The sequence below is a fragment of the Colletes gigas genome, unplaced genomic scaffold (assembly GCF_013123115.1).
Source record: "Colletes gigas isolate AHSC1104 unplaced genomic scaffold, ASM1312311v1 Colletes_gigas_Sc00026, whole genome shotgun sequence".
In the NCBI taxonomy this organism is placed as follows: Eukaryota; Metazoa; Arthropoda; class Insecta; order Hymenoptera; family Colletidae; genus Colletes; species Colletes gigas.
In genome coordinates this window covers 251,157-277,218 of record NW_025106655.1, presented here as the reverse complement: position 1 = coordinate 277,218, position 26,062 = coordinate 251,157, and the positions used below count along the sequence as shown (strand labels likewise).

At 43.2% G+C, this 26,062-nt stretch overlaps 1 protein-coding gene across 4 annotated transcripts in view; it reads left to right on the top strand.

Annotated features, from left to right (window-relative positions):
• Nucleotides 1-26,062, top strand: part of LOC122401634 (bifunctional heparan sulfate N-deacetylase/N-sulfotransferase) — a 253,772-nt gene that overhangs the window by 198,735 nt on the left and 28,975 nt on the right. For all 4 annotated transcript variants that reach the window (XM_043403874.1, XM_043403875.1, XM_043403873.1 and 1 more), the window contains one exon: nt 16,547-16,744. In XM_043403874.1, the coding sequence (XP_043259809.1) occupies nt 16,547-16,744 (198 nt within the window). The remainder of the gene's footprint in view (nt 1-16,546; nt 16,745-26,062) is intronic.

The following is a 26,062-nucleotide window of genomic DNA, read 5'->3' as shown; positions in this document are numbered from 1 at the left end:
CGACGTGCATTAGACCCAGATGAAGATTAAGGGTTAACGCGGCGAGGAATTTTGCTAGCCAAATTTGAACAGCTGCTACGTCATTAGAGGCGTTTCTGCCTAATTGTTTCAACGCCGAGAATTTAGATCTCTCTTCCTCTCTCTCTCTCTCTCTCTCTCTCTCTCTCTCTCTCTCTCTCTCTCTCTCTCTCTCTCTCTCTCTCTCTCCCCCCTATTTCTCTCTTTGGCTGTCTGTCTCTTACGCGTACTCCCGCGCACACTCGAACCCGTAACAGCGGCTTGTAACGGCCGCGTCTTCGCGGCCTCAGAAATTGTACGTGTTTCACCGTGGCACGCTCTTTGATGACGTATTAATTGCTTCGACTTTGATACATCTCGCTCAACCGCAACGTAATAACGTTTCTCTCATTGAATTTCGGTGAACCGGTGTTTGAAAGGTACCTAAACCAGATTGAGCCGTACCGGTTTCGACGGGCTTCGATCGCGACCGAAACCGAAGATCTCTCAACGATCGTCGTTCTTTCTGCGAGGCCGACGCAAAAAGCAACAGACTCGAAGTATAATCCTTGTTTATCGTTTCGTTCGATGATAGGTATTTTAAATGATGACTCGACGTGACAAGCAGGAAAACGCACTTGCTTGCGTACATAATTATTGTGCAATTATTGTTTTTCCTCCCGAACGAGAGAAAAACATAGTTACGTAAACGAAGCGTGCGTCTAGTCGTCGCAAAAGCAACGATCGACTCGCAACGGAATTTCGAACGAATCTTCGTTCCGGCGTTAAAGCCCCCGGGGGAAGCGTAGTTGAGCGTAATTCGGACAAATTTGGTTCGCGTCGCGCTACTAAATGAATTTCATCTGTTTCCATCGGGTACGGTTTTTATCAGCGAACGAGCAAAATCTCCACGCGAAAAAGAGCGTCCCTGCAAAGCGGATATAACCAGCGGTTAAGTGACTGAATTAGAAACGAAAGATTGCGGCCATTTCTTTCTGTTAAGTGCTCGTAAGGCTGATATATGGAAGTCCATAAACAAGCCCGTGGAATCCGGCCCGGTCGCCGGTGAGTTTCGGTACAGCTGCCAAATGTAATTGGACGAAATAAACGTTGCAGCAAAATGCTTTCGCTTCGTTACACTGTTCCCCAACCCGTGCCTCGCCGTCGAGCTATTTTATACCAATTTTTCTACACCCTGCCGGAACCATCGATCCCGCGCTACCACTCGCCTTCGAACCTGCTAATTACGCGAATGCAACACACGATGTCTGCTGAAAATCGCGGCTCCCGTCGAATAATTGCGAATAATCGTGAACGATTCGTTCGAGAGCGAAAATAGATCGAACGCGCTTCTTTTCAACGCTGCGTCGTCTACTAGGAAACGCTAAGTAATCCGTTGTACTTCCAAGTCCTTGTAACCATTCCTCTTTTTCATCGTTGCTACTCGCTGCGTTTCACCCGTTTAACTGCTATTTATTCAGACCTCGGAGTCTCTCGTTAGTATCGTCGTATGATAATTTAATGGCAAGTTCGAACGCAACGATACGTACTCCATTGTAACAAAATTCTGGTCAGGTACTCGTTAATTTTTTCTCGTCTAATGATACCGTAGAGTCTCCCGTTCGGCGGTGCGATCGGTCACCGTAATCGACCGGTCGAGCAAATTGATATATTGTCTCGCTCGAATTCGTCGGATTAACGTTTCACGGGATCACGAGGATCGATGATGGTCGTCGAGTCGCGCGATCCAAGTTTCATTTTTCTCGGACGGCAGTCGCGTTCCTTTCTGCTGCGTCCACGGTTCGCCACATCGTTTTTCGACCGGAGAAACGTGATCGGGGAGGCGACGCGACGTTAAATTGCTCCAATGGTTTTCCTTCGTGACGAGTCCCCCGTCGAACGATTCGAGGATGGTGAAAATCGAGCGGGGCAGCTCGTCGATGAGAAAAGGGACAGGAAAGACGAAGCCCTGGTGGCCACGAGTCGATCAGGTTGGCCAGGGGTGGCCAAAGGGTGAAACGGCGGTCGGTGGGGAGCATCCGGCAATTTAGGAACGTCCGGCGAAACTGATTTCGAGGCGACAGAAATTACTTCTTGGTGGAGTCGCGACTGCTTGGATGGCTCTCTTTCTCGCCGAGGGAGATCTCGAGTTTCCTCCTCGTTTTCCCGATTCCTCGATTTGATCGGCTCGAGACAGAGCGTTTTTTACGCTCAGTTTTTACGCGTTGCGCCGCGGCGAACAGCCTCCGGGGTGCTATACGGAATCGCTCGCGCTACACCCGAATCCCGTCCGCCGTGAATCAGGAATTGAACTCTATTCCTCTATGCTCGCGGTATTGGTTCTTGGGAAGAACTGCTTCCACGATGGAGTCGAGCCTTTTGAGGATCGTATCCGTCGGAGCAAAAATACCCACGATTTCGACGGAATATTTCAATCCTGTGCACCATCGGATGCCGGAGAAACGCCGCGTACTTCGCCTCGGAGTATATTAAATTCGATTTTTCAACGGCGTATTGCGTTTCAGCGTTCCGAAAGCTTCACCTTTGAAACGCAGCGTCGGTCATCGGTGTCCGTCCTGACGGAACCTGAATAATAAATTCTGTTTATCTAACGTTGGTCGAGGGTCGTGCGAAAGCACGCGACGCTACGGTATTTCCGATGCAGCGATCCCGACGTCCGATAATGGTAATAATTCGAACGCGTCGGCGATTCGCGAACGTTGAAATTCACTATTCGGAGAAACTACTTCCGGACCGTATGTTTTCGAATTCGGGGACTCGAAAGCGCGTAACCGGTCGCGCAGAATTTGACGCGCGGCAATAAAGGCGACCAAGCTGAAAATGAGTCGATCTCGACCAGTCCCCGAACACGGTAGTTCGTGTCGGTCGGCAATTTAGGCGAGCCGGTTAATTCGATCTTTTGTCGAACGGCTGAACGCTCTGTCCGGCCAGCAATTCCAGCCGCTCAGCGTTCGGTAATTCGCTCGACAACTCTGCGCGGCCGATGCATTTTCGTATACACGCCCGGCGCGAATTATTGAATTAGGCCATTTGATCGACCAGTCGAATTACTTGACTATTTGCACAGGCTTAATCGATAATGATCCTGTAGAATCGTCGGCCGACGACGAGCAACCCGTTAATATCTCTGTAAACAAAAGAGAGTGGCGCATCGTGTGGTTGACGAGTAATCGTTCGCTTCTGTAGGCGTGAATCGATTAGAGAACCGATACTTTCTTGCCTGCGATTAATTTTCCGCTGTACAGCGTCAACGTTTTCTGCGAATAAAGGAAGATGTTAAAAAAGTATCTTTGTACCCCGCCAGGCACCTGAAATAATTGAGCCGCTCAATGCACACATCGATTAACTCCACTTTTTGAAAAATCTTAAATTTAAGTGTCAAAGCCCTTGGTATAGTCATAACTTTTTATATTTATAATAACTTTCCTGAATAATAAAGATTAGCACCGTTAAATGGCAAATTATTTTGGCCATTGAATAATAAGTAATTTATTTCAGAAGCCATTTCGATTAACTCCATACTCTAATGTAAATCGTTTCAGTAACGCTGTATCTGTTCTGGCCGTGCATCGACGCTTATTTGTTTTTAAACAGCCGAAGATGCTCTCTCCCTCTCAATAATATTCGTAACAAAATCGCATCGGTAAACAGATAAAAAGAAGCACAATGCAAACGGTAGTTAGTATAGTACAGTGATCTCGCACGCTGAATGTTACTGTGTACTTCTTAGTCTTTTCAACATTACTCCCAGATTGTTTTTAAAGAAATAGATATTATACCGTTATAATCAAGATGAGTGAGACTAATAATGTGAGTGAGGAAAGCAGTGATGATTCTTCAATACGATTTATCAACAGAAAGTCTGGTCCAAGAAGACGTTTATCGTTTTCCTCGGATTCATCGGATTGCAACAGTACAAACCCAACAAACACATTGATTGGGAGGAAAAGAAGTCGTAATCCTGTTAAATGGATACGAAATTTACAAAAGCATAACAGGATAAAAGGTTTGGCATACAGGAATAGGGGAGGAAAATTAATAACTGCAAAAACATTTGTCGATATACAATGCAGATGCCGTCAAAATTGCAATCAAAAAATTATTTCGGATGAGAGAGAGGCTGCCATGAAAGAATTTTATAGTTTACATAGTCAACTTGACCAAAATATTTTCTTAAGAGGTTGTATCAAAGTTAACGAAATAAAAAGAAGGCGCCCTACGAATGAAACTAAAGAACGAAGATCACATTTGTTTACATATTACTTTCGAAAAGAGAGACTTGATATTCCCGTTTGTAAAAAATATTTTAGAGACACTTATCAGGTGAGTGACGGGCGGATATACGATTGTTGTTCTAAAGAACAAGTTACATCTTTGGTTGATAAGCGCAAAGGCCGCGTTGCAAGCAATAAAATAGATGATACAAATGTTATAAAGCATATAAAGTCATTTCCAGCCTACAGTAGTCACTACACCAGAGCTCATAATCCAAGACGACAATATTTAAATCCTGACTTAAATATTAAGAAGATGTATGAACTATACGTCACAGAATGTGGAAAGGAAAACGTAGCACCAGTGAAAGAAAAATATTACTATAATGTGTTCTCTACAAAATTTAATTTACATTTTAAACAACCATCAAAGGATACGTGTCAAACTTGTGATGCTTTTCAAATAAAAATTCAATCTTCAGACGATGAGGGAATTAAGATGGCAAAAATTGAAAAGGAAACTCACTTAGAAGAGGCTGAACGGGCTCGCAGTCAAATGGCTGCCGATCGAATGGCAACATCGGAAAAATTGTTCGTATTTTCTTTTGACTTGGAAAAAGCTTTAGCCTTTCCCAAGTTGACCACATCCGTAGCTTATTATAAGCGAAATTTATATGTTTATAATTTTGGATGTCATGAATTCAATAAAAATATAAGCCACATGTTTGTTTGGCCAGAAACTGAAGGATCTGGTGGGTCTCAAGAAATTTCATCTTGTCTAATAAAGTACATAAAGACTTACGCTGCAAACTTCGAAAAAATAATAACATATTCGGATTCGTGTACCGGGCAAAACAGAAATATTAAAACCGTCTTAAGTTTATTGAAACTTGTTCAAAGCACGGAAATCAAAGCTGAATCAATTGACATGAAATTTTTGGTAAGTGGACACAGCTATTTGCCCAATGACTCAGATTTTGCCATTATTGAGTCATGTGCGAAAAAAAATCAAAACATTTTTTCACCAGATGATTGGTACCATATAATCAAAACATGTAAAAAGAAAGCGCCATTTCATCTAATCCAAATGACTCACCAAGATTTTTTGTCAACAAAATCTTTAGAACAGTCTATCATTAACAGAAACGTAACCGTCACAGGGCTTCCACTAAATTGGCTTAAAATACGCTGGATAAAGTTAGAAAGGTCCAAACCCTATCTCATACAATTCAAATGTGACTATAATGAAGATACAGAATTTCAAGCCATTAATATAAGAAAATCTTTAGTGGGTAGACCGCAAAGTTTGAAAAATATAGATCAGCCTTTATTATATCCTAAAGGTAGAACTGTGACAAAGGAAAAATGGAGAGACATGATGGACCTGCTAAAATTCATTCCTCCTGTTAAACACGATTACTATAAGAACTTGTCAACAAATCGAAATGACGAATCCTCGCATACAGCTGATGAAGAAGACATTATTTATAATATTGCTGAATCATCCCACAGAATAATGCCGCTAACATAAAGCTGCTATGAATTAATTACAAAAATTATATTATAACCGAACTGCCAACATTCATTTTTATGGAAAAGCTGTGATAAAAATGTATAATAACCAACTTTTTCTGTAATAAAAAGCTTAAAAATGCAAAGACTAAATTTAACTTTATTACTTTTTTCAGTTGCCAAATCGATTAACTCCACCAGTCACATAAAAACTGTAACATTACTGACGATTGTTTGTTGGCTATTCTTTCTTATTAATTTTATATACCGTTAGATGAAAGCTATATCTGCAATTTATGCATTCTACATTATATATTTGAATTCATATATCAGAGGATTTTTTAAAAACAATATACATTACATCATCGCGTTTCTCAACTTTTCGTTTTATGGAGTTAATCGATGTGTGCACTGAGCGGCTCAATTATAAGGCATCGTTCTACAGATTCTGCACTTCGAATTGTGCACAATTGTTTGTAGCAAATGTGATGAGTATAACTTCGAAGTGAATGTATGAAACGTAACAATTTCGATGCTATTTTGTAAAGAAAATTTAATATTTATATAATATGCAAGAAAATGTTGCCCAGATTGTTGGTTAGTAACAATAAAACGCAAGAGATTAAGATGATGTATTAGGATGCAAATATTCCTCAAAATATGTTTAATGGTATACTGTAACTCAGTTCTGAAACGGGATGGATTGCATTCAATATGAAGAACTATTTTATATTTCATCCTCTTCTGCTTTAGATGATAGTTCTTCGATTAAGTATCTGTTGAGGAAGTTGGCAGGTGTATGTATGAATGTTTGATGTTGCACAAATCCGAAGTACTATGGCGTCGCCTCCCATGCTCGCCACCAGAGGGGTCGCGCTCTCACAAGCGCTCGACCGACCCCTCGGTTGCTATACAGGGTGTCCCGTAAATAGTATAAGAACCGGAAATGGGGGGTAGCTGAGACGATTCTGAACAACAATTTCCTTCGCATTCCTCTCTCATACTGTTGCAATATGTGAACAACACCCCACTACACTTTGGCCTATTTTACACTCACAAGTATGTCCAACAATTGCAGCAAGTCCAACCTTACTTTTAACGAACTCTGTAAACTACAACCAAAGATGCCCCTTTTTCCTTGACAAATTACTTCTGTCAATGTTCAGAAACACTTTTGAACTCTGGGTACTGCTTCACAAAGCAAATCTACTTCTGAAAAAGTGCTGTCACCCGTGGTATTGACATTTCTGCTTTGATAGCATCCCACACAATACCAATTGTCATTACACTTTCGGTATTTGTTTCGAGCTAACTTTGCAAATGACTTGCTACAAATAATACAGTTTCTCTCCATTTTACACTATAACATGCGCTACGATACACTACAAGAATTACATTAGTCTTCAAAATAAAATAAAATCTCAAATCTAAAAATATCTAAGAATCGCTTGGTTTGCAGTGGATAGCATCTCATATAAGACTGTCGTCCAATTCCAGACGAAAGAAAAAGTATCGTGGAAAGACATAGAAGTTATCTTCTTCAGATAAACACCTCTGCAAGAATGTAACGAATCAGCAGAACCATATGAAGTATAAACATTTCAGATCGCACGATAGCAACCATATCGTATACTTTGTGAACGTCATCGTTAATGTTAAATTCATTAAAAAATTATTTATTTATTTATTTATTATTCATTTATTAACGGATATTAAACACTTTAGTACAAAAATGTAATATGCAAGGAACTACAGATATATATAGCCAAATATTATCGTTTAGTGAATGTTACAAAATAAATTAATTTACAATATGTTGCAAGCATAATTTTAGACTTTCTAATGATTGTTCAATTAAATAGAGTAAAATAGAAAGTGATTTCTTAAATATCTAGATGGTACATACAAAGGAAACAATTGAATAATTGTTGAACACGAAATATGACCTTTGATTAGCTTTCTTACGAACATGATATCTGCAATTTTTCTTCTACTATGATCTAATTATGATCCAAAGAAGAAGGGGATGAAATATAATAACAGTTTATCATATTGAATGCATTTAATTCCATTCTAGGAAAGAGTTACAGTATACCATTACACATATTGTGAGGAATATTTGCATCCTAATACATCATCTTAATCTCTTGCGTTTTATTGTTACTAACCAACAATCTGGGCAATGTTTCCTTGCATATCATATAAATATTGCCTTTTCTTTACAAAATAGCGTCGGAATTGTTACCTTTCATGCACTCACTTTAAAGTTATAGTCATTTGAAGTCAAAAAGTTATGATTCGTCTTTCGTAGCATCGTCAACTTCAACCACATGATTTTCCCATCACATTTCCTATAAACAATTATGCACAATTGAAAGTGCAGAATCTGTGGAATGATACCTTATAGTTATTTTAGGTGCCTGGCGGAGTACAAATTTGGCAGTTTTTTAACATCCTCCTTTGGCACTTACCTATAGAGAAACATTTTTAAAATCAGTAACGGAGTCACGATTATCGTATCTCGTTGTAAAATATCTGTTGTTTGGTCCAACGTACCAATACAGGTTGTAGAATAAAAATTTGGTAAATACTGGTTTGGTAAAATAGTAGGGACGGATAAAAGCGTGTCGATGCATAAATATTGCGGGTAAAAATCGGTGCGGATTAAATAGTATCGATGAAAATTTCAAAGTAACCCGTAAAGACTTTCCCATCACATTTCCTATAAACAATTGTGCACAATTCGAAGTGCAGAATCTGTAGAATGATGCCTTATACTTTTGTAACATCCTCCTATATTTCGAGCGTTTTACGCTCCCAAAAAATAGCATTACGCGTTTCAAAATTCAGTCCGATTCGATTCGATGCTCGTAGGTGGACTATGCACGATTTTTTCCAACTATTTAAAAGAGAGTGTAGTCTGGAAGTATGTATATACGGGGCCTGGCTAAAACGGCAGCGTTATTTCCAGCGCGAAATACACCGATCCGCGTGCACGCGTACATTCCCGTAATAACATCTTTAACCTATTCGCGCTCGTCGTGCTATCGCGGCACGTTTCAGCCACTTTCACAGACGTTGACCGCGTATATTAATATCGCAGAAGCGTGACGATGCGATGTCGAGATACTGTTGCGGGCCAGCTAATATCGGAGCACGAAGTTGCTTTCGATATAAACCGAGCGTACATTTTAATAAACTACGCTCTGCGTGTTGAGTCGTTTTAATTGTTTCTCGGTGGTTCGATGGAAACTGAGCAAATAGGTACGAACGATCGGTATCTGATATTTCTTGCGCCCGATGGCACGTATTTGCGTGCGCCGGAAACATTTTCTCGATCTCCGAGTCGACGTTTCCTGCCGGATGACTATCGACGAAAGGTAAAAATAGAAAGAAACGCGGCACGGTAACACGAACGAATTCAACGGGAAAAGGGTTACCGCGGGGACGCGTTAAGGAACCATAGCAAACGGAAGGAAAGGTGTTGGCGGTAATTTGCATGGAAGAGCGTTGCCAGCAAAACTTTCTTTCCCATCTAAAAAATGGACGAAACTTTGATAGTTCCGCTGCCAGGTGGTAAGATAAAACGATAGTTAACGGTAAACGTGGTCTTGGATACTTTTGTTGGCGTTCGAAGCATGATTCGTCCAGTTGGTTAGAATCATCCCCAGGGAAAGTTTTGCGTTGTTCGTGTATCGGTACTGCTTAAATAAATCTCGTTCAGCGAGGAAAGGTTTGTTAGCTCGTTAGCATAGCAAAGAGGGACGAAAATCTCGTGATAGATTTTTTCTATTCGTTAGGATTGGATTGTTCGTTGAGTTTGAGAGGAACGGGAGAAGCACATTGACGCTGGGCGACGCTCCGTTGGACGATTTCGAGCAATTGACGGGATCGAACGAGCTCTCGCTGAAACTCCACGAGGTTCTCTCCTCGGGTGTAACACGGGCGTCTACAACGAGTCGACTGGTTGCACACAGACGACATGTACTCGGATTACGCGGCGCAAAGCGTTCCGCGCGGAAAGCACCGATTAGGATCCATCAGCATCGCCGTCCCGACCCGAGAAGTTCCCGTGACTTTAACGAGAATCCCAGCGCACGGAAAATACACGGTTTCACAGAGCTGCACGCGCCCGTTTCGATACACTTGGAATGATTAATCGCCGCGCTGGTTGCCGGCAACTTTCGATTCACCGTAAAACCTAAACAGAGTCGAATCCCCGGATCGGGCTTGTTCGCGCGTGGCTCGCCCCAAGTTTCGAATCGGAGAGTTCACGAAATTGCAAGTTGGACTTGTTCGCCTGTAAAAATAGCGTGCAATTTCGAAACGAAGGCTGAACGATGGAAATCGCTTCTATACGCAAATTTTCGGTCCGCGTCGCGTCCCCGCGAAAAGTAGAAAGAAACAACGACGCGAAACGTTCGCCGCGTTATTTCCCTTTCAAATTCCATCAAAGACTTCGCCTCTTACCGAGGCCAATTCCGCAAAAATAAAAGTTCCGTCAACGACTTTGCCTCTTGGTCGCATATTCGACGATTTTCCGCGCGTTCCCCGAAAGCGAGCGTGCATCGAATCGATCGCAACTCCCTCGATTGACGCGTCCCGAACGAGAGCCTTGGTCGACAGAAGCGGCGTTTCACTGGGACTGGAATAGCGGGGGGACGAGGAAAAGAAAGAAAAAGGGGATCGCGGAAAACGCCTTGGATGTAATTCGATTATCCGCACGAAAAGTACGAGGCGCTGTTATATGAGGCGGTAACTCGAGAAGATCCCGTTCTTCCCTATCCCCTCTTTCTCGCTGTACCACGTTGAAAGCAATTCTCGATGTAATTTAATCGGCTGTCAATAGGCGACAATGGCGGCTATAATCGAAAATTGCTTTTCGAGGGGCCTGCGACGCTCTCGGCAGGCCTTTATTAGCGTCGTGCCGTTCCGGGACTCTCTTTACGCGTTCCCCTCCTCCCTTTCGACACGCACAAATTAGGATATTTAACCTCTATATACGCAGCCTAAGAAAAACAGACGAAAAAAAGCAGGCGATTCGCAGGACAATATTCGCACGATCAGACTTCTTGTCTCGAACATTGAGATCGGTTTCGAACAAACCCAAACCGCCTACGTATCCTACGTCCCTGTACATTATTGACGAGGAGCTCGAAAGTTAACGAGCGTAGCTTGTACCCGGAGGAAGCTCTTACAAGAGATTCACAAGGATGTTGATGTAACTTGTAATACCGTTGATACACCACCTCAAATAATCATACGATCGTGGTCGATGTTGTTAACTAAAGGGTCGAATTCCAACCAACTGCACCCTGAATAATTCTAGTCATCCATTAGACCTCCATAGTCTCCTCCGCGTAGGTACGCGTAGTTGTATCTCCTCCTCTCTCTCGTCTCGCAGACTGCACGTAGCAGCTCCGTCAAAACACTTTAACGATGCCGGCGATAGATCACGCGGAGTTTGCAAACAGCTTACGATTTTCCTTTTGGCTATCGAACCGTCAAGCGCACTGCAAACACGACGCGACGGAAGCGGGATTAATGCAGCGGAGCGAGACAACGCGTGGATTTCGCTAATCGCGACCGAACTCCGTAGAAAACGAACGCGGAACAAATAATGCTCCTGGCCAATACGATGTAAGATTTAAAAACAAGGCGATCAGAATTTTTGCCGTCGTATCTATTTAAAATTTATCGGCAAAAGTTACACGATCGTTGAGATTGAAAGAAGGGATCTCGGAGTCGAAGAGTTCGCGGTTCTAACCCGGAGCCCGTCAAAACAGAAAGTTGCAAATTAAATTGAACTCGAGGTAATATCAATTAAGGTAGAAAGCAGGAGCGGATCGATCATAAATTATCGGCGATAATAAAGAGCTTCCGTGGGGGGTGAAAACGCTCGTTTGAAAGCGTGCGTGGACGCGCGCGTCCTATTTACGGTTCGCGCTGCAAATTCCGATATTCAAATATCTTCGTACCACATTTTCAGTCAATTTTATCAGGTTTTAAAAAATGGATCGTCGACGCGCAGTGCCGCGGCGTCCAATGACCAAAAACATCTCTACAGTCCCTGGCCATCGAATTAGGACCACGTACGAAAATTTCACTTTTATGCCTATAACAGTGTGTCATATATGGAAAATTGTCTTAGGTCATTTAAATTATTACTAAATACGTTAATAATGATGGTTACATAACAATTGATTTGTTACTATCGTGGTAGTAATCAAATTGTGTGGGTGACGAGCGATTAAGGGCCGCTCCAGCGTTTACGTTAGACTCAAGTGTCGATAACGCGTGAGGTCAGATTTGGAGAATTCAAGATTTGTTTGTATATACATGATGAGAATGTGTTGCACATAAGGATGAGAGATCTTTAAAAGTTCAAATGACGAAGAAGAGAATCAGTTGTGACTGAATCGTTGAAGCGTTCATAACAAGTCAGCGTTAAGAGTTTTAGTAAGTGCATTTTATGAAATATGGGAAAACGACAGGACATTACTAGTGAGAAAACGGCCTATGTATGTGGTCTTCTGAAGAGTGGCAACTTTTCGCAGCGACAAATTGCGAAAAATGCTAATATTTCGCATCAAACAGTGATGAGAATCGCCAAATGCATGAAGGAGAATGGGCCGCAGTTTTCAAACAAACGGTCATCCTGTCGCGGTAAACGAAAAACCACACCGAGAACAGACCGAAAAATTATAAAAACTGCACTAGAAAACCGTCACGTGACTACAAGAGTACTGGTGCAACGTCTTAAGAACGATGGAGTGGATATATCTGAAAGAACATTCAGAAGACGTTTATACGAAGCCAATATCAGATGCAGACGACCAGTAAAAAGACTGAAAGTAACGCCCAAAATGAGAAAATCTCGATTGGAATGGGCAAAGGCTCATTCCAATCTTAGCATAGCAGATTGGGAAAAGGTAATTTAAGAAAATCATTTTACGACTCTAACTATATTTTCAAATTTTTACAATTTCTTCATATTTATTAGATCATCTTCAGTGATGAAACACGGTTAGAAACGGTTACGGAAACAGCTCAATTTGTCCGAAGAAGGTCACATGAGCAATTCCATCAAGATTGCGTGGTGTAATCGGTAAAACATCCACAAGTAGTGATGATATGGTCCTGTATAACAATTGAAGGACCAGGCCCACTTTATTTTGTTAATGGAACTATGAATGGCAAACAGTACGAAGATGTCATAGAGACCCGATTGGTTCCATTTTACACATCTGTAGGATCACAATATACGTATATGCACGATGGAGCACCATGTCACAGAGCCAAATCCGTTAAAACCTTGCTTTCATCAAAAAATATCCCTTTGCTCCCATGGCCAGGCAATTCTCCCGACATGAATGCTATAGAAAATGTCTGGAGCCTACTTAAAAGAATAGTTTATGAATCTCCAATCACCACATTACCACAATTGAAAACAAAAATTACAGATACATGGGAAAATAATGAAGACATAAAGCATATGATCAAGCAATGTATACGGAGCATGCCGGAAAGGATACAAGCTGTCATCAAAGCAAAGGGTGGAAATACAAGATATTAACGTGTGTTAACAATATTATGTACAGTAGTAGTATATTATGTTAGTAGTTAAGAAATTATATCATTACAATTTCAAAAAGTCTTTTAATTTTACGGAAAATGCGAAAAACGCATAAAATTTGTAGTGGTCCTAATTCAATGGCCAGGGACTGTATTTAACCGAATTTATCAAATTTCCGATTTCATCGGAAGCAGACGGGGCAAGACGCTGCTTAAATACGTAAACGTGAGAGCCTGGATCCCTCGGTCGCGAAGTTGTCGGGTACTCGCGCGAGACGGTTCGACGAGCGTCGCGCGCTCAGGCCCCGAAGCATTAATCGTAAATTCGTATTAAGTGTATCCGCGCGTTGGTACGCCTCCGGCCTATAGGAACGTGGAATTTGGGTCAGATGGCATCCTCTAATAAGCTCGCTCGCTAATAGGCTTACTTCGGGCATACAGCCACGCTGTGTTTATGCACTATAGGATGACGTTCCGTATCTCTCCGGCCAGATTACCAACGTACTTGAAAGCTTATATGTGAGATCACGCACCATGGATCTTTCCGGATATGAAGCCAACCCGCTTTTACGATCTCGTCGGTCCCCCTTAATCGAGTTTAAGGTACACCGCGTTCCTGGCTTCCACGGACCGCGTTACGCCACACAGTTTAACGAGCCTTTGACGCTGTATGTTCCCGTCATTTTTGCCAGACTCGTTTTCGACTTAACAGTCTCTGCGAGGGGTTTTCAGGATACGTTAACTCGATGACAGCCAACCATTCCTTAGACCGGTGATTTTGGTTCGCTCTGATAAGTTGATCGCGGTAACGAGAGAACACCGTAAGAAATAACCGTGCTCGGTCAATTGCGCATACGTCGAACAGATATCGAGATCGCGATTAATTTTACAGGATACAAACTACCTCGAGAGTCTAAAGCATTTACTAAAATGACTGGCGGCGGGCTCTGCGGAAATCCCTGGTTTAAAGTAATATATTGCAAACCGTATGTCGTATTTTTTCCGGTGCGTTTCCCTTCAAAGGGAAAATTGCTGCCGCACGCGAGATAGATCCACTTTGAATATCATACACCGACGATTGCAGATGTAGATTTCGCTTGCAGCGGCAATTCGATTCCGTTCGGTTTCCGTGACGGCAAATCTTTGCCCGGAACCGCCGAAGGTTCCCGCGTTTCCGGCTAATGGCGCGAAATCGGCCACGCGGAAGATGTTCCTGTCGAGTACGAGCGATAATTCGAGGCAACGACGCGATCTAAGCGCCCGTGATTTTAACGGTTCGATGGTCGAAAATTGCTTTATTATACGAAAGTCCAGTTTATCGATCGCGAGTCAAGTCCGACTTGGTAGCAAAGGGTCGATGGTTTATCGGACAAAGTCTTGCGGCGACGACGCGTTAATTCCGCACGCATAATATATCACGCGCCCTTGTACCTGCGAGGGTTCACGATGTCAAGGAGAACCTGCAACCACTAACAAGGTGCAGACTATGCATCTTATGGAACTTGATGTCGTACGAACCGAAATACAGTGAAAACTCGATAAATGTCCTCAAGAGCTGTTCCATAAATGATACATTTTTATCCCCACCACTAGGGGGATCCCCCTTGAACCAGTGAGGCGAAGTGTAACCGGAGACGTAGCGGCTTTCTTTAAAAATCTTTATTGCCTTCGTCACTTAGTTTAAATGTCCCTGTCAGTGTGACCACACTACTGTACAAGAAGAAAGTTTTTTATTTTTTACTTTTTTTTAATAAAAATTTTACTATCATGTGGGGAAGATTTTTCTAATTAAAATGAGACTAAACACGATATAAATCGGCCAATATTTGTTACCATAATATTGAATTAAATATTGTGTACTCGTATCTTCGCAAGGTCAGTGGATTGGTACATTTATCGAACAGTGGTAGCTAACGAAACCCCCTATTTCATAAGTGTTGCAGTTTTTGATCACTTACGAAACGGTGGAACCGTTCCGTTTGAAAATAGCTACTTACCTCCCGTTCGATAAATGTAGCCAGCACCTCGATGCGTCGTTCTTTGATATTTCCGAACATAGAAAAGGACAGCACAAGAAGGATAAATAAAGAGAGAAAGACTCGCAAGTACAATATTTAATTCAATATTATGCTACCAAATATTGACCGATTTATATCGTGTTTAGCCTCATTTTAATCAGAGAAATCTCCCCAACATGATAGTGAAATTTTTATTAACAAAAAGTAAAAAATAAAAAATTTTCTTCTGTGCAGTAGTGTGGTCACACTGACGCGGATATTTAAACTGGGGCGATAAATCCGAGTTTCAGTCCCTCTTTCTTCTTTAGCTACTGACTCTTTCTACGTTCGAAGCGTCGGCAAACTACAATCAAATTCGAAAGACGATTCTCCTATTCCGTAAGTGTTGCTGACCGGACCCGGAGTAGCGACATTTATCGAGTTTTCACTGTACCGTGTAAAACTCCCATCCTCGTAACGAAACATCGATGACGACTTGTTTATGCATCACAGCGACGATTAAACGACGCGGAGGAGTCTTCAGCGAATTCTGAAGTCCTATCAAAAAATGTATGTGGACTGTAACTTTGTTTGTATAAGCTCTGTTGAGCGCGACTATCTATTGAGACTATGTTTGATGTGTATTCTTTGCGAGTCTTGTTGAGTCTCATTCGAAAGTGTCCGGGATCCGCGCACGAAACTTCGAAGATTTTCCACGCGAGTGGATTGGTGGTCTTTATTCCCAATCAGGATCTTAGGCTACGATTTTCACTAATATTAACGCCCTTTTGCCAACCCCGATAGAGCGGGGGTGAGGGCAATGGGACGCATGGGGGTGCTCTCGAACGCCCAGCGATGCAGCCAAAGATGCCTCGTTTATGATTCGATCGGTTATTAAACGAAACGAAATTCTAAAGGCTAAAATAAATGGAAAAGCTCGAAGTGACTGAAATAAACTTTACTATCGCGAAAATGAAATTGCCGGTAATAGAAAAATAAACTCTAAAATATTCTTGGTGATTAAACGAGAAATAAACTAACACTCCCGTCCGTGTCATAAACGGACCATCGAGAATCTTCGCGAAAGGTGTTCCGCATCGGTCGGACCACGACTAAATAAATATTTCTAATCTTTGCTAGCCCAAAATCATTGATGATACGTAGACATTTAACCCGTGCAGAATGATTTACAGTATGCTTCTATCCTGACGATCCTCTGTTTCGTTGCAGCTTGATCCATCGAGACACTAGACCAGAACCAGCGATAAGGTGTTCGACGCTGAGAGGAGCAACGAGACTGCCATCGGCGCCGGATCATCGTAGCGAAGCTCGGTTGAGAACAGACCCGAAAGTGTTGGTCTTCGTGGAAACGCTGTACTCGATGCTGGGGAAAAATATAGCCGAGCTACTCGTCTCTAATCGAATCAAGTGAGTGCAGGCTCGACAACGATAGATACTGTTTCTATGCACTTCCGCGGTCACGATAAGAGATGTCGCCGCGGGAAACGAACGCGAATCGACGTACAGTACGATATCGTAACGACATATAATTCTTTCCGTCTGTAATTCATTTTTACTCGAACATTGTAAAGTTCTCCCTTACTGTGAATTAGTTTAGGAAATTTTATCGTCGAATTGTTCGTTTCGAGATGCCAAAAATCCTGCGCTATTTTTCGCTAAATAATTTGTTAGCAGCTGAGTTCTCGAAATTGTATACATCATCCGAGGTTCCTTACCTTCGATTTATTCTCATACATGCAATTACCTCTTTTAATCCATTTCGTGTACGAGTCTCTCTCGAGAAATCGATGGGAAGCAAGCGTATGCGAAGAAAAAGTTTTGAAAGAGGGGCGAGTTGATCTTCGTGTTACCGAAAACTGGGTCGAACCGGCAACAAAGTAGCCAGTAACTAGTAGTAGACGGCAATTAACGATAAAAGTGCCGTCTAATAAATCATAATTGCCGGAGACGATAGTTATCGCGACGCGTTCTCAAAGGCGTCAACCGATCGATCGCCAGCCTCTTCATCGTCACGAGAATGAAAACAGCCGGGCATGTTTGGCGTGGAAAAACGAAGGTGCGGCTAAAATACCGTCTCGTGCATCCGCCGTGACAGTACAGTACAATACAATAGAAAAATACTATGTTTCTATGTGTTGAAAATATGATTTCTAATGCTAATCGCGACATCTGTGCTATTACTAGCGCAAATTATTCGGTTGTTTTGTTTGATCTCTATGGGCGATCTGCTCGTCGTTTGTACAACAGACCTTCTTCCTTCTTATTCCGACCGTCGCGGTGAAACCATGTTTTATCGTTCTATATCATTCCATTGTGTTAAATATTTCAGTTACGGTTTACAAAACTTTGCTCAGACATATTTTAACATTATGCTTTCCGTTGGTTGGGTTCGATATCGATGGTTGCATCGAGTATGGAAATTATTTCGAGGCAAGGATTTAAGGGGGACCTCTATGTAGAAATCCGAAATTAAGCCGATTTTCAAGAATTATTTCGAAGGATACAGAATTAATAAATATTTGTAAGGTTTTGAGGACTATTTAGAATATACTTCAATTTCATTTTGCAATTTTTTTTGTTCAAATAACATGCAAAATGGCGGAGATACAGCATGATTTGCTAGAAGTTTCGTAAAACGTGTTCTAAAACGGTGTACACTCTAGTGTCGGTTTTTATTATCCGAATCTGCTAAGCAACGAAATATGATTAGTATATAACAATAGTAAATGGCAGACCTCAGAGCAAAAAGCTTAATATTTCAAAGAAGACTTGTATTCGTTGTTTCGTGCAGCGCGAGCAAAATGACTATTTTGAGGAAGCAGAAGGATTATAATTATTATACGGTGCTGGAATAGCAGATTAGCCAGAAAGCCACAAAATCATACATATTTCTCTTGCCGAAACTTTAAACGCGATTTACTCGAAACTTCTTTTTCCGCTAAGTTCAAAATCAACTTATCCGACTGAAATTTAATACACATTTTAATGGTAGTAATGTCTCATGGATGAACTTAAAAGTAAGTTAAAATCACGGAAATAAACATCATTTTTAATGCAAAAACGAATACAAGTCTTCTTTGAAATATTAAGCTTTTTGCACCGAGGTCTGCCATTTTTCCAATTTTTAATTTTCTTTCGATATCTTCGGTTCATCCATTTACTATTGTTATATGCTAATCATTAGACTGCGGATGTTTATGCATTTATGGGGAATTTGAATTCTCAAGAAACTACAGAATGCACTTAATATGCAAAAATATAAGAAATACTTAAAGTATGATACGAATTATTATATTTAGGGGTTGAGACAGCCCTCCGCGAAGCTTCCGTTTCATTAATTTTATTAATAAAAATGTGAATTTGCATAAAGATCCGCAGTTTACTAATCATATTTCGTTGATAAGCAGATTCGGATAATAAAAACCGACACTAGATTGTACACCGTTTTAGAAGACGTCTTGCGACGCTTCTAGCAAATCATGCTGTACCTCCGCCATTTTGCATTTTATTTGAACAAAAAAAATTGCAAAATGAAATTGAAGTATATTCTAAATAGTCCTCAAAACCTTACAAATATTTATTAATTCTTTATCCTTCGAAATAATTCTTGAAAATCGGCTTAATTTCGGATTTCTACATAGAGGTCCCCCCTTAAGGTGTGAGCCAGCATATATATCTGTTGGCGATAGCCGCGTTGATTAGGAGTACGGGGCACGAAGAAGGGAACAGAAGGGAGGGCTTAACGCGAGGAAAGCCCCGTCGAGTGGTCCGATAGGAAACGGGGGGTAACACGGTGGTTTTGAACGTGTCGGGACAGGCGATACTTCGATAATCGTGCAATAATGACAATTTGCAACATTCCCCGCTGTCCAGTGTCCAGGTAGACCATGCAGGAGTGAGCGAGAACGTTGCGTTGTTATTAACTTATTTGGGAAATACCCAACGACCGCGAGACTTCTTAAAGTAAAGAAGAGTTCCAAGGATTCCAAGTCCCGTGTGGAGTTTGGAGGTTCCTTGATATTAAAAGGACCAGTATCCTAATTTGTTCGAGTAAAAATGTCTCGAAGGCCTGATCCTCAAAGGTAGCGGAGAAGTCACGTCCGCTCGCTGTACCGACCCTGATGAACAGCGAGGTCTCGAGAGATGAGCCGTGCACGGAACCAAAACGTTACGTGCCGAAACGCAAGAGGGCATTTGCCTGAACCGAACCGCGCCGTACCGTAAACGGATAGTATAAATCGACCTTAATGCGATGCGATGGCCGGCCGTAGGGAATTAGCGCGGGCGAGCAGCTTGCCACGAGACGAAGCTCCGCTTGGATAACGGATAGAGACAGATAGGGGTAACGATAACCCCGCGCGTCACGGAGAACTGGATGATGCGTCATAGGTAGATAAAGTGACGGGGGCAGAGTATGACAGAGAGCGCGTGCTGGCTCCGCGCGGAACCGGTCGTGTGTGTTCCAGCGATGCGCGGGTCGCGTGTAACGCGGCCGTGTACCCTGACAAAGGTATGTGTAAGTCGAGCAACGAGTGCGAGAGAGAAATAACGCCCGCTCTGTGTCTGTCATCCGATAATCGGAAAGCTAACCGGCGCACGAGCAAAACCCACCCTCGACAGAGGTCGCGCACGGCCTCTCGTTTGCTTTATCCGGTGCAATTTCATAATCGATAAGCGAAGCGGGAGGAGGCGGCACCGCTGGCCACTCTCCGGTCAACATCCAACCGTGTTGCAGTCGACGCTGGGAAATTTTGTTTCCGAAGATCATCGGTTATTGCCCGGCCTGGACGTGGCTGTGTTTCATTGAGCGACACCCGTCTCGTAGATTGCTCCCGTTGACGACCCGGCGATCTTCCTTCGGAAACTAGATACATATACCCAACGGTTCCATAGAAACCGTTTTTTCCATACGAGACATTTTGACTAAAATACAATTCCCCTCGCTGCGATATTTTAACGAAATACATACAACTCGCGCGACAGTTTACGCTCGCTTGCTTTCAATAAATCGCGTTAACGGTTCGCATCGTCGGTACAAAACGTTGCCACTGTCGATACCGCGACCGATCGTTTTCATACGATCGCGTCTATCCCGCCGCGATGGCTGCATCCGGGTAGCGGCCAAGTTCTCCGACTCGATTCTGAATAAATCGTGTCACCATCGAGGAAGCGCAACACCACGGCCGCCATCGTTGCAAGTTTCGCCGCGTTTCCAGGACAGAACCGACTCCGCGCTGCGTCGCGTCGGCCCTCGTCGCGCTTATCGGTCGACACGTCAACCTAACGCAATCGAGAAAACAAAGTTGGAACGAAGAGTGGCAATCGCTGGGGAAATGCCCGCTGCAGGGACTAGATCGAAAAGCTTGGCTCGCGGAAGAAAGAAGAGCTCGGTCGAGGAACGAGTCGGGGTAAATCCGAAGGGGATGCATCGGCCCCGTGACTTCTGCTAGAAGCCCGCCTTTTTTCCGGTCAAACTTGTTCAAAGAGAAACTTCCAAGATGTCCTCTCGACCTCTACAGTCCGGATGCTCGATGGAATCGAATTTACGATACCAAAGAAACGGGTCTGCTATTTTTTTCGAAAGGAAATCGTTAGTTTACGATCCGGGGAGTCCACTGTATCTTGCAACTATTATTTCTGAATGCGGTGAACGTGTCGGTGATTGGTCAGAATTGGAACTACCTTCGGAACATGATCCACCGCTCGACCCTTTGAGGAGGCTGACTGGCTTTCGAGGGTGTGCAATTCGCAAACGACTCGTTCGCGAAAATCCCTGAAAAGATGGCGACAGGGAAGGACTCGGGTGCCCCTACATTCCTATGTTTTTTTTTTTTTATACCTTTCGTAAAAGTTACGTAACTTTTTAAGAAACCTTACAGCTTTATAAAATAAATATTTGGCGGATGTCTCGCTGGCGGGGATACTAGTTAATATCTCGACTTCCAGCGTGACCGTTCGAGAAAGTGCTGAGAAAGAGAACGATAAGGTCGACGTTGATATTTGTAAATGCTGGCGGGAAAGCACTCGTAGCTTGGTACGAATAGATCGTAAGAGGTAAGGAAGTCCAGGGAAGCAAATTCATTCGCGTTTACGACGCTCTACTTGCGTGGAACTTAGTTTCCATCTAACCAGTATCTCTGGAGAAATAATTTCCCCGCGTCACCTTAGAATTGAAATATCACGCTTAAATTAGCTTTAGTCTGACTTATGGGGGTCGTTGTGCTTCGCAAACATGAATTTTCACTCTGCGTGGAAAACTTGATCGTCTAATCGGCCGTTTGCCATTCAAAAGCAGCATATGTAAACAAAATTACGATGCCTTCGGGTAACTTACGGTTGTTGCAGTTACTCCGATAAATCAATTCATCCCTGTTCGTTCCCCGGTTTCGCTGTAGAAAGTTACTCGAGTTGGTCGTCTCTACCCTCTCTTCGGGTGATTCTGCAGAATGAACGAGATATAGTGCGTATCAGGAATCGAGTAGTAATATTCGATCATAAGGTTTCGGAAGTTTCTAACGCGTAATCGGATTCCTCGCGGAACCATAAGGATCGGTACTCGCGCTCAAACGTGCGATCGTAACTGCAACTATTTCAGGCGGGATGTTCGAAGCACTATCACTTCGATTTAACTTTCTAATTAGCCGACCGTCGTGGAACTCGCAAAGAAGCATGATTAAACAAAATCGTGATATCCGTGCAGAGTTCTTTCGGATAAGTTTCCCCGGCGAGGATTTAGCCGGTCAAAACCGTGAAAGTTAGGTTACGCTTAACCGGCTGGGGCGCGAGAGTAATTTTAAAGTGCCACCCTTAAATCAGTGTTTACACCGACCGGGCCAGCCCGGTTTCCTCGATTTCGCGGAGTCCCCGGACCCGAGCCAATAATTCGCGACGTAGATTCAACGAGAAGTTCGCTGTGCCACGCGGCTTCGTAAACGAAGAAAACCGCTGGAAATTGCACACCGCGCCCGGTTAACTATGAAACAGCCGGAGAAATTTTATGTTCCTCTTCGCGAGGAAATCTCTACCAATTTCACTCCGACTACTTTTACCGTTGGCCGACGATTCGAAATTATAAACCAGCAGCGATAATATTTTCTGAAAATTGAAACGTGAAACTGTTGTATTAGTGGAATTTATCGAACCAACACGTTCGTGAAAGAAACGCTTGGACAGTTTCGCTACCGATAAACCCTGGCCTGCCGTTCGATTTGCATATATTGTTGTTAGAGACAATTATTGTTATCGAGAGTGGCTCGGTGATCTTTAGTAAAAGACAAAGATCCGCGAATCCACGGGGAAGGTAGTCGCGCGCGAGGGTGAGTCGGACAAAGCATCGAACGAGGGTCGATAAAAGAGGGCCACTCGGAAGTAGCGAGGTCGGAGAAGGTTCCAAGGCGGGATATAGCCGGGCAAAAAGAGGATAATATTCGACGTCGATGCTCGTGGAGGAGTGGGTGGTCGAGGGAGGGGAGGAGGGAGAGGGGGGTGGCGAGAGCTTTGAACTCTCGGCCACGCCATCGTCTGCTACCAAACGAACTCCAGGCAGAATCCTCTCGAGGCCAAGGCGGATCGTTCCGACGCGAAAAGGTCACTGACTGACGTTCCGCTGTGCCGGCTTAAGAAAGGCTTTATGAATTTCTCGTGCTTCCCTTCGCCTTGATCCCCTTTACATCGCTTGCTTTCCGATTCCAGCGAGTCTTCTCGATACCTCTTGGTTGCAAATGGGCTCGTTGGTCCATCGACACCAGAGAGGACCTTGCGCGGAGGAGAACGCTGACCCAACCTGGAGGTTATCCGTCGAAGAAACAGTCGAGTTAACGGGTTCTCGAAACGAAACCAGGCCTGGATTTCGACCTGAACTCTGACCCGCGAATTGTACGCGACTCGATGCCAGTCGGTCGCGCGATCTCGTCCAAACCGGGCCTGATCTCTCTTCGCCGGTTGCACCGGTTACAGCCCCGTTCGTCGCGATTTTCGACATCGCAGCACCTTCTGCTCCAGTTCGGCGTACTTGGGACGGAAAGAAATTCGAATCCGTCGGCCTAGGCGGGAGCCAGCCAACGAGGAAAAGTGACGACTCGCGGAGTGGCTGCCTAGTTTTCTGTGTTCGCGTTGTCCTTTGTTCTGTACTACCGTCCGTTATTCGAGCCTCCGTTTCACTGCCATTTTACGAGCGAAAAATCCTTCAAAATGGCCCGCTTTGCGCTAGAACAATTATCCTCGAGTATGCCGCGCGCTACTCGTTCCGCTCTTATTACACTTTTTATACGGCTCATCTTTTATTATATTCTTTTTCGTACGATTCCGGAAACGAACGTTGTTCCCTTCGAATTCTGTTTTTGTTCGTATAAAAAAGGAATTTCGTTACGGCGGAATAAACACCAAGATCACCCGGCTCCGTCGAATCAACAGAGATTCTTCGTTCACCTGGCGCCGTCAGGGCTCCTTTGTAAGCCACCGACACAATAGAAATTGAAAATTATCTGTCTTTCGCATTCCCCGAGGGATCTCGGTCCTAAACGAGGAGAAGCAGGAGAGGCAGGAGCGGCGTATCGGAGGCGCATTAATTACGCGATCTCCTCGCACGGGATCGTCGTCGCGACGAGGAACGCGTAAACGCGAGTAAGTTTCGCGAAACGCGCAGACAATTAAGTCGTCTTGCATCACGAGACGTCTGAAGGATCCTCGTGGAAGCTGCGTCGCGTCGTGGCGTTTTACAAAGGAACACCGAGCAGAACCATGCGATACATAGAAGGTGACAATGGAACCAATACGGTGGAAAACGCGAGAATTCTCTCGGGATTTTCGAAATACCGCCTGAAGAAATAATCGAAAATTATTGTCTAGTCCCCGTTAGTGCTCGACAAACAATATTTTCGTATTAAGGAAATATTAAAACCTATTACGATTAATTCTCCCTTCGTAATTGCCTATCCTACGCGACGAACAAGCTCTTGAACTTGTCTAAAAAATAGTTTGAGCGAATCGAGCAAAGTATCCGTTGGACCGGTTCGTCATCGCTTGCGCGGCAATCCTATCAACGGTTTTTTTTTTTTATTTAATTTTTACTGTTGCATCAACCCATTAGAGTCATTAGCAACCACGATACCTTACAAACGTTTGATATAGCATCAGGTTATATAAAATGAAAAAGTTTTATGCACTTAACATTGAAATATAAGGTACGCTAGACACAGAGATTAAGTTAAATTAAATGAGATATGTTTATATGTTTAAGAAATTTTAGTACTCTTGAGCAAGAATCTGCAGTACTGGTTACTTCTTTGGAGTTTCCATCAATTTGGTAGAATGTTCTCTCCCATTGGTATTTCGGGCAAGAGGTAGTGATATGCTCGATCGAATTAACAGTCTGGCAGGTGTTGCACATTGGTGGGTTTTTCAATCCTTATCCTTGTTAAAACGACTTGGTGCCTCCTGTTGAACGATAATGCAGGACTAATCTCGTAGATATTATTCCTGATACGATGAATGTGTGACTTATGGCCACTTTTCCAGGACAGGTTCCAGTGTTCTTTGAGAATCTTGAAAAATGATTTGAAGACTTCTTTCTGATAGATAGGTGTATCGAGGGGATGACGGGGTGAATTAGCGACCTCTTTTGCGACTTTGTCAGCCCTTTCGTTTCCCGCAATTCCAATCTGTGATGGAACCCACGCGAACATAATTTCAATAGCTTGTTTGTTTGACAGAATTTCGTTGTACTTCTCAATAATTTGTCTAATAATAGGGTTTCTGGGTTCAGTAACATGAAGAGCAGTAAGTGCACTCATAGAGTCTGAGTAGATAATGAATTTGTCATTGTTATTAGGGTTCCTGATGTACTTCAGTCCCTCCAATATAGCATATGCCTCGCATGAGAGAACTGAAAACCAATATTTCCTTCAAGAGTCACTAGACCACAGTACCCAATTCCTATCGATGGTTCTAGAAGCGAGGAGATACGTTTTAGATAATATCGCGGGGCAAATCGTAGATTAGGGAAACCGATCGCGAAAATGAGCGAACGAAGGATTTTACGAACGAACGGTTCGGCAACGACGTAATCGAGCATGGCGATAATTATTACGGTGCTCGGGCTCGTCGAGTGGATTCCATCAATTTCGGTTCCCCTGCCTAGAAGAGATGAATTTTCCGGCTCTTTCTCGCGTCCGTCGCGTCGTAATTGTTTCTCGATCCCGTCGTGTTCCAGCCAACTTCCGCCGTCTTCACGGGATTATTAATAGTTCTCGGTCTTGTTTCCGCTTTCGCCCGGAACACGATCCGGAAATGTCCAGAGCGGCAAAAACCCCCGACGATTCGCGTCACGAATTTTACAGCTGTTCGGACCGATTGTCGGCTCGTCGGGATAATTAGGTGAAAACCACGGCGCGCATTATTCGGCCCACTGGTCTCGGAATTAGTTTAAAATACGGCCTCTAATTGGCAAGGGCGGACCCTAATCTGCTCGACATTCACCCGTAATTTGCTTCGATCCTGATTAACCTATTAGTGGATCTGTTTTTGGTTTCCGGTTTAATCGACCGCGGCGCTAGGCTGCATCGAGATTTCCTCCCGCTTAAGGGGCCTTTCTGCCTTGTGGGATTTAAAAAATCGAATTTTCCGTTTTCTTTTAGTATGTAGCCTCAAAAATATATCTAAGAAATATTCAATTGAAATTCTGAAAACTAACGAAGTTATAGCCTGCTGTAATGTACCACACGCAGG